The following is a 13,242-nucleotide window of genomic DNA, read 5'->3' as shown; positions in this document are numbered from 1 at the left end:
TGGGGTATGGTCAGTAGTTGGTATTCCCATTCGAGGCTATATGCTACGTCAGACGGAGTCATTGGTAAGGGTATTCAACGCACTGTTGCATAAAGCCCATGTTCGTACACCCAGTGCCGATTCTCTGTCGACCACTGCATCGTCCTGATCTCATCTGCCCCATTCTCGCTTGTGCCGTCGTCTACGCACTTCAGGATCATGGCGTGGTGCAACACGTAACGGAAATGATCCCGGCATTGAGAGAGGCTCAAGGTAGTGCTTCTTATAATCATACCGAGACCGGATCCGATGAATAAAATACTCTCTAATCGTCTGAGCACGCAAAAGGCGCTTTCTTGATTTATTTAGATATCTGTCATCAGCCACACACTGACTATATGCAAAAGGTTCCCTCACCAGTCCAGACAACAAGACAATTAAGGCACCGACACAGTTTGTGTAAGGTAAAACGAGACCTTACATACAGGGTTTCGCTCGCAGACTCTACAAAACGACATGTAATGTTAATCTCATTACCTCAAAGGGAGGAAAATTTTTATGTCGTGCTAAGACGTTCGGACGAAACCATTTAAGGTCTTGTTTTTCCCTCGTACCTGCCGCTGGAGTGCGAGCAAGTGGGGACAACGGTCTGGTCTACGAGAGCCTGAGAGCATCTACTGCAGTTATCTTCCTCTTTGTGTTCAGTCTTGGGTGGTGGCGAGGGCGACTCGAGCTTGATGCGTTTGCGAGGACAAGAAGCATGGGCAGAAGCAAAGGAACTGCTAAGAATGCTGACAAAGCTCGCCGGCCGAATCGGAACAGCGGCCCGCGGGATTCGTGCCGGATTCCAGCAACGTTCTTACTTAGCTCTGATTTCTCTGCTCAATCTGTGCTTTGACATTCGGATTTTCTGACTTCTTCCCGAGTTTTTTCATGCTCCTCATCGTCTATCAAAACCACTTACACGTGTTCCTACACTTGGCTTTCTGCCCCTTTGAGCGACATCATCTAATTTATCATTCTGCCGTATCTCATCATTCCTTTCGCACATCAGCGGTATCATTACACTCTACCGAATCCCTTGTTGGCTGTCTACATTAAAATCTGTGTTTCCGCTCTCCGACCCGGTCTATGGTGATACCAAAGTCGATCCCAGGAACAACCTTTCTATACGCGTCATTGCGCAGCGTTACGCACAAGTCGAGCTTGATATCAAGGACCTCCATCTGCGGAGTTAAAAATCTTTTTTGTCAAGATCAGGAAAGCGTATAGCTCCCCTTCACTTCTCTACTTCTTTTCGACATCGCTTGAGATGATCAGATGATCTAGAAACTGCGATATGGTTACAGTAGCTTTGGAGACGTCTGGTGAGTGTCCTAGTCGTTCACATTGATTCAACATCTTTGGCGACCCCCAACATCCTGTGCATGTCTCCCAGGAGATTTATATGAAGTCCATTGTTTACAACGCGAATAACAGAATTCAGCATCTGTTTATCATGTAGCGTTGGTTACACCCAAAAAGTTTTTCCACCCCATGAACAATGCGCCAAAAATAAGTCGGATAGCTTGCTAAACCCTAACGCCGCCATTTTCGATCCTTAATAATAAACATCGAGTCTCCATGCGAAACCGTCAACCGCATTCTTCCTCACCAATCAGCTACAGGTAGCTTCTAGTCTTCTGTATTATGTCTCAGATCGATCCCGACATCCAAGTACTCACACCGCAGTATGCTGGCTCCTGGGTCGACGGCGCTATCATCCAGTCGCTAACCCATGGTGAGAGTATTATTTTAAACCACAATCATTCAGAAACTTATTCAGACTATCACTTAGGAATTTACACAGCATTTCTTGCTGTTGTACTGTGGCAAATTCGTGTGTAGTTGATCTAGCTTACACAATTGAATCTGAAAAGTCCCTTGCATAGTGTCGAGCACAAACACCCATAGGCGGCAAGTGAAGGTCCTCGCTGGTATCTCGGTGTTCATGTACATCATTGCGACGATCCACGTTGCCCTGATATGGTTCTATATCAGGAAGCAATTCATACCGAAGGTGGAGACAGAAGAAACAAGATACTTGGCCCTCAGGGACTGGATGACCACTGCTAACCTTACGTGGGCCTTGACGATGAGTGATATCGTGGCAGGCATCAATATATTTACTACGGATAGTGTTACCGTATGTCTCCTGCCCGCACTTCCGGAGAAGCAGATGTTGAATTGAACTTCATATTAGATTTGGAGGTGCTGAATTATCTGGAGAAGGAACTGGAGAGTCGTCATCATGCCTTGCATATGCACGTTATGCGGAATGAGTAAGTCCATATATTCTAGTCTGGATGATCTCTAGTCACTTACTCATCGAAGTCTTTGGCATTTTGTACCTCCTTCAGGTTCTGGCACCATGGTTTGATTCACAAGGAAATCTTTCGGGGAGAACCTCCATCCGCTGGGGATTAGCGTTTTACGTTATGGCACTCCCTACAACGCTCATCTGTACTACGCTCATCGTGTACCGCCTGGTTAAGGCGATCAAGACTAAGAGTTCCCCGCACTTCATGCCGAACCTGTACTACCACATCATAGAGATCTTAGTAGAATCATCCGGACTGTATGTCTTTGTCCTGGCGGTCTTCATCGTGTTCAATGGGACAAAAGGTCCTTACAGCATGTATCCGGGAGCGGTGCTTGACTCCGTCGTTGTGAGTTGGAAATTCTTTCGCTTACAAATAAAACTCACAGGGATTTTGGGCAGGGAATCGCACCGGCGTTGATACTTTTTCGTGTTTTTTCCAGGAACTTGGATACGGGCCCGTCGCAAGATGATATACATCCGCGGCCTTTACATTGCCTACCGAGATCGCAAACGGAAGGCAGTGAAACAGGTGTGGATGATAATGAGGTGATGTTCATTGGTCCGGAAAAGACGGCCGAAGTGGTATGAGCGGTGTGCGATCGTCATCTTGGAGATGATAGTTGATGCCTTGTTGATTCCATATGCCCATAAATAGGTTCTCTGAAGATATGTTTCCATCCTATACATTACCTTGTGACCTAGTATACCGCCAAATATCAGAAGCCCTTTAAAGAGATAGGTCGTAGAAGAGGGCCTCTGCGAGCTCCAAGTGAGTCTATCACGCTATCAGATCTCATCTTATTCAGTAGAAGAGATGGTGATCGTTCCACATTTATATGGCAGATCGTTCACGTCGCAACGAGTAGCAGCCGAGAAAAACACCGCTTACGAACGAACAAAGTTACGTTCGTGATTCTGTAGCGAGAAGAATGGCTGATGTGATGATATTTTTATCTTGGGATGACAGATCCTTCTCGGTCGGGACAGAGTTGGGCTACAAAGACGCGTGGAAGCGGTGTCCTTTTTGTTCGTAATGGATGAACGATATACAGATAGATGTCCTGCCAATTGATCATATTTCAGTTACGATCGCCGCCCACGTAGTAATCTTGACCTTATGGATTAAAACGAGAAACCCTAAAGGGGGTGCCTTGTTCCTCCCCGGGCCTGTGAGACACTTACAGCTCCTGATTATTAAATCCAATGATCAGGGATCTCATTGCAGCTACATTGACCACTCACGCAAAGTCTGAGGGCGCTATAACCCCCTGCTGGATGGTCTCCTTTGCCTTTCCGGTATCTTGACTATTCCAACGATATTAGCGTCCCTATGTTCCTTTATACTCATCCTTCGGGAGCGATACCCATGCTGATAAAGCGTGGACTGAGGCAGTATAAGACCTCGTCATACCAGGATTCAAGCAGGACTTTAGATTTAACGCATTGCCCCGGTGCAGTCGGCGTTGTTTCGGCAATTCGGCTTTGGCACGCCCACGGCCAAATAAAGACAGCCTTTCCAATGTTCAAACGCTTCTTTTTCTTCGCTCTTCCACAATCGGTCCTTTTTCTTACAGGAAAAAGCTCTCGATTTATCGATAGGCCAAGCTTGCGGTGTTCTCAATCTTCGCTCTCGGCATGGTGTCAGAATCTCCCGGCATGAGCATTTTCAGATATCGATTAGTAAAGTCTTTCTCAGCTGACGATTTCGCCATCTTGCTCATCAATAGATAGTCGCTCATCGACATCCTTTTCTCCAATTTCCATCATCATATCTCTCCAACATGACGAACAAACCCGTAGCTGTTATCGCAGGTAGAATGCCTTCAACATTCGCGTCGACAAAGCTCATTCATTCGCTTTGAATACAGGTCTTGGTTTGGGTACTGGAGGCGAGGAGAATTCTGCGTTCGACCCTTGCGTGTGTGCGTTCAACTGCGTTTGCGTGCGTTCGATGCGTTCAACTCCGAGTTGAACCACTTGACTTCTGGTCGCTTAGATTTCTTCTCCCCATTTTCTGCTTCTAGTCATTCCCTGCCGGTATAGGTGCTATATTATGATGCATTTTGGCTATACCAAACCAGGCCCGCCTTTCGTATGCAAGATCTGGTTCGGCCTCCAGTCAGCTTCTTCGACTCATCACTCATCCTGCAAGACTTCAACATGGAACTGTCGCCAGTCAATCCTGGCGGGGGCATCTTCATCCAGTAGTTCATTATCATCACCCATCCAAGATTCCTCTTCCTCCAAAACCCACGGAAACTCCACATTGGTGCTCCGACGGTTGGAGTAGAAACCTTTTAAGGTCTTGTTTTTCCCTCGTACCTGCCGCTGGAGTGCGAGCAAGTCCGGTCTTCGAGAGCCTGCAAGCATATAATGCAGTTATCTTCCTCTTTGTGTGCTGTCTTGGGTGGTGGCGAGGGCGACTCGATCTCGACACGTTTCCTAGGAGGACTAGAAGTATGTGAGAAGCAAAAGGAATTGCCGTGCCAGAGGGTGCTGACAAAGCTCACTGGCCGAATCGGAACAGCGGCCGGATTCGAGTTGCGTCCGAGTCTGCCATGCCATGGCCATGGGCACTGCCGCACTTGAGCCATGAAGTCAACTGCCACCATGCCTGGCTCTGATTTCTCTTCTCAATGTGTGCTTTTACTACCGGATCTTCTGATGTCTTCCCGGGTGTTCTTCGTGCCCCTCATTGCCTCTACCAGAATCATTCACGCGTGTTCCCACACTGGCTTCTCGCTTTCTTGGCTTTCTGCCCCTTCGATCCTCATAGACATGACCTAATTTATCATTGTGTCGTATCTCATCATTCCTTCGGCATCTCAGAGCTAGTGTTATACTCTCCCCAATCCGCTGTCGGCTGCCCACATTAAAATCTGTGTTTCCGTTATCCGACCGGCCTACGGTTATACCAACACCGATCCAGAAGCAACCTACAGCGCTTCCAGAAAATAATGGGAATGGCAGAAAATGGCGTCATCAGTTACATCGACCAATTAGTCTGATATATTTACTCAGTTTGGTCATAACCCTTCGACACATTTGGCGACGTCTGGGCGGCTCAGGGGCCAATGGTTTAACGATGTAAATACCCAAAAGAGTATTTACAAGGTGGTTTCACACAGCAAACATGACGACGTCATTTCTGGCAATTCTCATTATTTTCCGGAAGCGCTGTAAGTTCTATGCTTGTTATCGTGCATTGTTCCGCCCAAGTCGCGTTTGATATCAAAAACCTCCATCTGCGCAGTTAAGATATCTTTTTTTCTATCAAGATCAAGAAACGTATAGGTCTTCTTCACTTTTAGGTGATGGATATGCAGTTCATTGCACAGTGCAACGAACGGAATTTAGTATCTATTCATCATGTAGCGGTCGCTACACCCATCAAAATATTTCCACCATCGGAATAATGCGACTGAAATAAGATCGATAGCTTGCTAAGCCTTAAATATCCGGGGCATCTCGTTCGACCCTTGCGCATAAATGTCGAGGCTCCATACGAAACCGTGAAACCCCTTCCTCCTCGCTAATTAGCTATTGGTCTTCTGTACCATGTCTCAGATCGATCCCGATTTTGCATCTATCAAAATAATCGCTACGCAGTATTCTGATTCCTGGTTCAACGAAGTTATCATCGAGTCCCTAACCCATGGTAAGATTCCAGTTTTAAACCAGTCGTGCAGAAAATTATTATGACTTAGGAATGTACACAGCATTACTTGCCGTTGTAACACAGCGGATTCGTGCGTAGTTAATCCTAACCTACACGATTGGAATTGAAAGGTCCATTGCATAGTGTCAAGCACAACTACCCGTAGACGGCAGGTGAAGGTCCTCGCTGGCATCTCGGTGTTTATGTACATCATGGCGACGATGCACCTTGCCATGACGTGGATCTATACCAGATGGGCATTCATAACCAAGGGAGAGACAGAAGAAACGAGGTACTTCGCCCTCATGAACCCCATGTGGGCCTTGACGATCAGCGATATCGTGGCAGGTATCAACATATTTACCACGGATGGTGTTACCGTATGTATCCTGCCAGCACTTCTGGAGAAGCAGGTGCTGAATTGAATTTTTTATTAGATTTGGAGGTGCTGGATTATCTGGGAAAGAAACTGGAGGGTCGTCATCCTTCCTTGCATATGCACCATGTGCGGATTGAGTAGGTTCCTAGACTCTAGGCTGGATGAAATCTTGTCACTTACTAATCCAAGTCTTTGGTATTTTATACTTCCTTCAGCTTCTGGAACCATCACTTCATTCGCAAGAAAATTCTTCGGGGAGAACCTCCATCCGCTGGGGATTAGCGTATTACATTATGGCACTCCCTACAACGATCATCTGTACTACGCTCATCGTGTACCGCTTGGTTAAGGCGATCAAGTCTAAGAGTTCCCCGCACTTCATGCCCAACCTGTACCATCACGTCATAGAGATCTTGGTAGAATCATCCGCACTGTATGTCGTTGTCCTGGCGGTCTTCATCGTGTTCGATTGGAAGAATACTCCTTATAGCATGTATCCGGGAGCGGTGCTTGACTCCGTCGTTGTAAGTTGGAAATTCTTTCGCTTACAAGTAAAACTCACAGGGATTTTGGGCAGGGAATCGCACCGGCGTTGATACTTCTTCGTGTTGTATCTAGGAACATGGATACGGGTCCGTCTAGGGATGATATGCATCCGCTGCATTTACAGTGCCTACCGAGATCGGAAAGGGAAGGCAGTGAAGCGGTTGCGGGTGATAGTGATGTGATGCTCATTGGTCCGGAAAAGACGGCGGAAGTGGTATGAGCGGTGTGCGATCGTCATCTTGGAGATGATTAGAGAGGTGGAAATAATAGTTGGTACCTTACCGGTTCCATCCACCCATAATATCCCAGTTCTCGGAGCACCTATTTCTGTTCTATACGTTGTCTTGTGCCGTAGCATAACACAAAGTACCGGAAGTATGAAATGGGATTTGTTGAGATTCGAGCACGGGAGGGAACGAAAATGAGCAACTCGTTTATACCTAGTATGTCGACATGGTGGTAAACGGTAAAGAGAAGAAAACTACGGGTACGGTACGTAACGGGTTCGGAGCCGGTTGATTCCGACGGCTCGTACAGCCACAGTAATTCCAACAGGATTCCCTTGCAGAGGCCTAGGTAGCTCGTAGAACACTGAGTCTCAAGTGAGTCGATGACGCTACCTGATTCTTTATGTCGTCCTGATGATTTTAACAGTGATCCGCTTTTTCTAATCCTTTTTGAAGGAGCGGTTCATTGTCTTTCCCTCGCGCCCTTCTGAGGTCCAAATTTAGGAACACCATAGGCTACTGCGTTACTTTTATTCAATGTCAGACCGTTGATCTTGAAATTTTGCAGCGTCGGCGTCTTTAGGATTTAAATCTACGGTAGTTAAGAGCGTACGCTGTCATTATGTACGCTAACACGTTGTAGGTTACTGATGGGGTCTATTGGCAATGTTAGACCTACTGTTATTCCGATAACGTTGCTAAGAACAGGAGGTCACCACCTACTCTGCTTTATATTATACGAACGGGTATTTTAGCATTCAAGATTGAATAATACCAGCCATGGTTTGACTAGGCTCATTAGCGTGCCCGCTTACAGCCTCTTCTTCCGTACCACAGTTGCCATTGAGATGACCTCCGAAACTTTCAGCCAGGCATTGCCCTTCTTGTCCACCAGCTTCTTCGTCCGTTGTACCTTGGCTTTGACCCCCAGGACTTGCTCCGAAGCGAAGCGAAGAAGCTGAACTAGAGGTCCAAGAATCATTGGGTCGTGCATGACCTGCGGCGACTCGTCCCACGATAAGAGTTGGTGCGATTCCCTGCAGAAATATTTCAGCCTGTGGAATCAAGTACGTCCTTGAATTAAACACCTACTCGTGCGACAGGAGCGATGACGTCGAAATACGAGCCTCCTGGATTGTTTATGGCTATGAATACAGTATAAATGAGGAGCGTGACGGAATAGAGCAAGGCCGATTCCACGAGTATTTCGATCACGCCTCTGTATAATTGAATACCACCATGATTCGCTCTTCCAGCCACAAAGATCCTGATCATAATAAGGATGGTGCAGACCATAGTTGTTGCCACAGAGAGAGAGAGGTACGAGATCGTCCACATCGTTTCAATGTGATAGGAATTGGTATCCGCAATGTTATTAGTGTTGTCATGGACGTAATGATATGTTTGAAAGACCTTGGTAGCTTTATAATTGATGAGACATCGACATATGAAGAATTGCGATGGGTTGACGTACCTGTTCCGGCAAGGGAGCAGAGGGTGGGGAGAACGATCATGGGCCATCGTCGTCCCCAGACTGTCCAACACCGCCAAATCTACAAGAAATACGTCAAGGCTGTTGTATTATATGGAGAATTGTGCCTGACATACCATCGATATATCCGCGAGGATAGTACTGATCCCACCGTCAATGTTTATCGTCAATGACATCCTAAAGGATGTAGGACTGTGTCCTTGGAGCGCTCCAAATACAGTGAAAAAGTTCCACCCATTCTGTATAAATGCATTGTGTGTGAACGACCAGTCCGTTCCGAAGGTTACTGCTTCCAAGATGAAGAGACACGAAATGATGGTGATCATGATTTGTTTTCCTCGGCCGCTTTCAGACCGTTCCGAGGAAACTACCTCATCGTGTTAGCAAATTTAAATAGATAAGTACAGTTACACGAACAGATATTCCACATTGTAGCACAGAAGACGCCCGTATAGATTCCTGTAGTAGTATCGAAGGAATGCAAAGCACTCGGATCTAGGGTGACATACCGAAAAGTGATGCTTCCATAATTGTTATATTGAGATAGGTATTTGTAGTTTCGAAGATGATTCGTAGGTCTTCAGGGGAGAGACTCGGGATTGTTGTTGTCATCGACATTGCGGTGGAAATTTTGATGGTACAAGGACCGCTGAGGATAAACGGCTGCATTTAAAGAAAACTTAAAGGGTAAGGGATCCCGAGTTTCATAACGAGCGAGTAACCGGAGCATCGTCTAAAGCCTTGCCGCAAATAGTGGTAAAAATTTCACCGCTGATGGATTGTATTGAGAGGATGCTGAAGCGAATACTGTCGTCATACCGTAAGTGATATTCATGGCTCGACGAAGTTAGCCATGAGGCCACTCCCTTGGTTTCTCGAGCTTAAATGAACTCATCATAAGAATGAGATGATGATTCTCTGTTGGAGCTGCGGCAAGAAAATCAATATCAGATCCCATCTTCTTCAGTAGAAGGGATGGTGATCGTTCCACGTTTACATGGCAGATCGTTCACGTCGCAACGAACAACGGTCGAGGAAAAACACCGCTTACTGGCGAACTAGATCACGTTTATGATTCAGCGAGAAGGATGACTGACGAGATGAGATTTTTACCTTTGGAAGATTGATCCTTCTTGGACAACGGCTCGTTGGGACAGGGTTGGGCTTAAAAACCTGCGTGGAAGCAGTGTTCTTCTGATTCATAATGGATACACGGAGTATGGATAGATGTTCTGTAAATTGATCATGTTCAGGTTGTAGTCACTGCTCGAGCGAGGAATCCGAAAGAAAGTTGCCTTCTTCCTCCCCGGGCCTTTGAGAGTCGAGACACTGACAGCTCATGATTATGACCGTCGATGATCAGAGATAGGGATCACGGCTACTATGCTGATTACTCACGCAAATTCTCAGAACGTGGTGGACAGCCTGCTTTGATGCAACGTGGAGTGTAAGCCGGCCGGTTCTCCTCCGAACGTCTGAACAGAGTCAACTTGTTACATTGCCGGTTGATTACCGGAGGATCAGCATTGTTTCGGCATTTCCAGGTTGACACGCCACAGCCAAATAAAGACAACCCTTCCAATTTTCAAACGTCTTCCCTTTCATTGCTCTTTAACGATCGGTCCTTTTTGCTTACAAGAAAAGCCTCCGCTTCCTTGAGAGCCAAGCCGCGGTGTTCGTAATCGTCGCTTTCGGCATGGTGTCAGAATCTCCCGGCATGAGCATTATCAGACATCGATTGGTAATGGCTTTCTTAGCTGACAATTTCGCCATTCACGAATAAATAGTCGCTCATCCTGCTCTTCAATTCCCATCATCATATCTCTGCAACATGATAAACAAACCCGTAGCTGTTATCGCAGGTAGATTACCTTCAGTACTCTCGTTGAGAAAGCTAGCTAACTCGCTACAAATACAGGTCTTGGTTCGGGTACTGGCACTGGCGCGGCAGCAGCGTACGTTTTTCTTTCTCTTCTCTTGCAAAAATTATCTGATAAAAAGCAGGCGTCTCTTCGCCAAAGAAGGCTATGCGATAGCTCTCATCGCTCGTGGCGCCGACTCTCTCAAGGCCCTCTCGGACGAGATTACCTCTGCTGGCGGAACCGCCGCCCCATTCACCATCTCATCCTACAGCACAGCAGACATTAACTCTGCCTTCGCCCAGCTACATGCTCACTACCAAGGCCAGCCTATCCGGGTTGCACTCTACAATGCCGCCCACGGCGTCTGGAAGCCATTCCTCGACGTCACACCCGACGATATCCAAGCTGTGACACAGACCAATATCGAGGGGGCTTTCACTTTCTCGAAGAACATCATCCAAGCATTCCAGAAGAACAGCTTGGATGAGAAGGGCAAGAGAGGGTCGTTGATCTTTACGGGAGCTACAGCAAGCGTGAGGGGGAACGTCACGACCAGTGCATTCTCAGCTGGGAAGCATGCGTTGAGGGCATTGTCGCAGAGTCTGGCGAAGGAATTTGGGAAGCAGAACATTCATGTCTCCCATGTGAGTTGCTCTCGTCGCCATTCCGACTGCAGTCATTGACCGACAACCGCAGGCTATCATTGATGGAGGTATTTTGACGAACAGGACCCGCGAATATCGCAATGACCCTGAATGGGAGAAGAATGAAGATGTGCGATTGTCGCCGGACGGTATAGCAGAAGTATGTAGGTGTCGCGTGCCATTGATGACTGATGTTGAACCACCATCCTAGTCGTACCTGTATCTTGTCAGGCAGCCTCGGTCGACCTGGACTTGGGAATTGGATCGTGAGTCATATTTTCAACGTTCTTGCTTCTTTGCTGATGTGTAGTATTTGACAGTTCGTCCTGCTCACGAGAAGTGGTGACACACTTTCAGCAATTTAGTAGTTCAAGCTATCGAACCAGAACATCGTTGTAATATAACTACAGCTGTCTTCTAGCACCCTAGTCAATGCAGTTTGCAATACCGTATCTTCATTCCTTTGACTGAGGTTCAGACTAAAAATAGGAATCATCAGAAGACACGCAACTCGCACCTGGGATTCTTTCACTGGTAATATTTCAATGCCATGTCATCCTCCTCAGTAACTTTGCCCTGAGACTCACGATTATTATCGGTCTAGTTTTCCTCTGGACCTAGAATAGGCTGTTATATCAGTGGATCTATCGCTCTTTCAGGACACTGTGAACTTCCATGACCTTATCGGCTGCTACTCCGCCGTGAGCTGACTACTCGGACGTTTACAACTTGCGCTGCGTCGATACATTTATAGGATAAACCCGCTAATGAGTTGGAGTACGCGAAGCGCTTAACTCTGGAAACGGCTGAGAGGCAACATTTCGCGACCTGGGCAATGTTGAAAGTCAATGCTGACGTTCTTTCTCCTCTGGTCTCTGCTGTTGGGTTTATTAACTACTCCCACGTTGGCGTCCGCGGACCGTCAAAGCCACACCCGCCGTAGCTGCCTTTCAAGGACCAGCGAGAGTCAGAAATGGCCGTTCTCATCTGGGACGGTGATAAAGGGAAACACTGTGTTCTCCTTGTCGATAGCCCATCGACCCTTCATTAGGTGAAATAGCTTCTACCGTTGGCAGGATTACCGCTGTGCTTTCTGCACATGATTTCAATACCATTGGCTAACTATATCCGGTATATCTCACTGCACAACATAGGAAAATTTACTCGCAATCAGGCTAAAAGACATTTTTCCCAGTGTGGATTGTCCTGTCCTTTTAGGGTGCAGGATCGCTTCTGTTCTCCGTTCTATGGCTTGTAACTACAATCGCCACTTCCGTTTCTCCATTCCCTATTCTATGCCTAAGGTCCGGACTATTTGAGGGGTATATGCAGTTTCCGAAAGAGGGAAATCAGTTTCGAATCTCGATTTTCATACTAGCAGAATATTTACGATGGACGCAGCCTCTCGTGGATACATTCTAACCACGCTGTTTGAACGCCCTTTCTCCGATTGAGTGTGATATTCAATGTGTCTTTCTTCCGAAAACGATGTCCAGGCCCTCGGTGGATATGCCCTGCTTTTCAGTATGTGGAGCATGCATCGCTAGGGTCAGATACGATAATGGATATGCAGGTACCAGTCTTATCTTCATGCACTTTCTACCGACGATTCACCTTTACGCCAAGGTATCTGTTCTAGTGTTTTCCCTTGTTTCGTGACGCTAATTATGGTTCAATGTCTCTTAACGCTTAAGCCATTGTTGAAAATAAAGGCACTTTAATAACCGTAAGAAATCGTGACAAACTTTACGTGGTGTATACAAGATGTATCGGGACAAATTTCAAATACGTCAGTCAGAAGGAAATGGGTCTCAACGAAGGTAAGTAAATAATTTGGATTTCTTGAGCAATGTTCCCCTCTTCCACAACGGGGCTAAACCGGGAAGAAATGAAGGACACTAACAAGACCGTTGAGCAATGTCACGGAACCAAAGGAAGGAACACGCCATGCATATTTAGTTGAGTATTAGGATGCGCAGATGCAACTGCATCGTGTGTAGCACGCAGGGATCCGTCTCTCAAATCAGGCCATCATGAGTATTTCCCCACACTATCAAATGAAATAATATAATGGTCCACCAAACGTTGAGAAG

The 13,242-nt window shown here is 46.6% G+C and overlaps 5 protein-coding genes across 5 annotated transcripts; 3 read left to right on the top strand and 2 right to left on the bottom strand.

Annotated features, from left to right (window-relative positions):
• Window positions 1–1,555: 1,555 nt before the first annotated feature.
• On the top strand, window positions 1,556–2,448 carry EV420DRAFT_1170494 (uncharacterized protein). The gene is made up of 5 exons (XM_060466191.1): window positions 1,556–1,759; window positions 1,817–1,858; window positions 1,911–2,164; window positions 2,222–2,300; window positions 2,353–2,448. The coding sequence occupies exons 1-4, from the start codon at window positions 1,669–1,671 to the stop codon at window positions 2,234–2,236; spliced, it is 402 nt and encodes a 133-aa protein (XP_060323278.1). The 5' UTR covers window positions 1,556–1,668; the 3' UTR covers window positions 2,237–2,300; window positions 2,353–2,448.
• Window positions 2,449–4,477: 2,029 nt separating this feature from the next.
• On the bottom strand, window positions 4,478–4,901 carry EV420DRAFT_1486246 (uncharacterized protein; the record flags this gene model as incomplete). Its single annotated transcript, XM_060470368.1, has 3 exons — window positions 4,478–4,613; window positions 4,664–4,792; window positions 4,852–4,901. 3 exons carry the CDS (start codon window positions 4,899–4,901, stop codon window positions 4,478–4,480), a joined length of 315 nt encoding a protein of 104 aa, XP_060323277.1.
• An 870-nt stretch (window positions 4,902–5,771) lies between these two features.
• On the top strand, window positions 5,772–7,401 carry EV420DRAFT_1752892 (uncharacterized protein). Its single transcript, XM_060480432.1, has 6 exons — window positions 5,772–5,999; window positions 6,049–6,090; window positions 6,144–6,379; window positions 6,437–6,515; window positions 6,568–6,887; window positions 6,941–7,401. The coding sequence occupies exons 1-6, from the start codon at window positions 5,900–5,902 to the stop codon at window positions 7,142–7,144; spliced, it is 981 nt and encodes a 326-aa protein (XP_060323276.1). The 5' UTR covers window positions 5,772–5,899; the 3' UTR covers window positions 7,145–7,401.
• Window positions 7,402–7,909: 508 nt separating this feature from the next.
• Window positions 7,910–9,261, bottom strand: EV420DRAFT_1650848 (uncharacterized protein; the record flags this gene model as incomplete). Its single annotated transcript, XM_060478506.1, has 6 exons — window positions 7,910–8,188; window positions 8,244–8,572; window positions 8,626–8,704; window positions 8,760–9,010; window positions 9,061–9,102; window positions 9,153–9,261. 6 exons carry the CDS (start codon window positions 9,259–9,261, stop codon window positions 7,910–7,912), a joined length of 1,089 nt encoding a protein of 362 aa, XP_060323275.1.
• A 957-nt stretch (window positions 9,262–10,218) lies between these two features.
• EV420DRAFT_1583503 (uncharacterized protein) lies at window positions 10,219–11,664 on the top strand. Its single transcript, XM_060474735.1, has 6 exons — window positions 10,219–10,505; window positions 10,562–10,598; window positions 10,648–11,149; window positions 11,202–11,309; window positions 11,361–11,415; window positions 11,470–11,664. Exons 1-6 carry the CDS (start codon window positions 10,475–10,477, stop codon window positions 11,493–11,495), a joined length of 759 nt encoding a protein of 252 aa, XP_060323274.1. The 5' UTR covers window positions 10,219–10,474; the 3' UTR covers window positions 11,496–11,664.
• Window positions 11,665–13,242: the final 1,578 nt, after the last annotated feature.

This window comes from Desarmillaria tabescens, assembly GCF_030435595.1.
Source record: "Desarmillaria tabescens strain CCBAS 213 chromosome Unknown EV420scaffold_84, whole genome shotgun sequence".
NCBI lineage: Eukaryota > Fungi > Basidiomycota > Agaricomycetes > Agaricales > Physalacriaceae > Desarmillaria > Desarmillaria tabescens.
The sequence above is the reverse complement of the archived record's forward strand: the minus strand, read 5'-3'. Positions and strand labels throughout refer to the sequence as shown.

Coding starts and splice junctions, on each gene's coding strand:
- EV420DRAFT_1170494 (XM_060466191.1), top strand. CDS start 1,669: ATGTCTCAGATCGATCCCGACATCCAAGTACTCACACCGCAGTATGCT. Junction 1,760..1,816: donor CATCCAGTCGCTAACCCATG/GTGAGAGTATTA, acceptor ACTATCACTTAG/GAATTTACACAGCATTTCTT. Junction 1,859..1,910: donor TGTTGTACTGTGGCAAATTC/GTGTGTAGTTGA, acceptor TCCCTTGCATAG/TGTCGAGCACAAACACCCAT.
- EV420DRAFT_1752892 (XM_060480432.1), top strand. CDS start 5,900: ATGTCTCAGATCGATCCCGATTTTGCATCTATCAAAATAATCGCTACG. Junction 6,000..6,048: donor CATCGAGTCCCTAACCCATG/GTAAGATTCCAG, acceptor ATTATGACTTAG/GAATGTACACAGCATTACTT. Junction 6,888..6,940: donor GCATGTATCCGGGAGCGGTG/CTTGACTCCGTC, acceptor AGTAAAACTCAC/AGGGATTTTGGGCAGGGAAT.
- EV420DRAFT_1583503 (XM_060474735.1), top strand. CDS start 10,475: ATGATAAACAAACCCGTAGCTGTTATCGCAG. Junction 10,506..10,561: donor ACCCGTAGCTGTTATCGCAG/GTAGATTACCTT, acceptor CTACAAATACAG/GTCTTGGTTCGGGTACTGGC. Junction 11,150..11,201: donor AGAACATTCATGTCTCCCAT/GTGAGTTGCTCT, acceptor CGACAACCGCAG/GCTATCATTGATGGAGGTAT.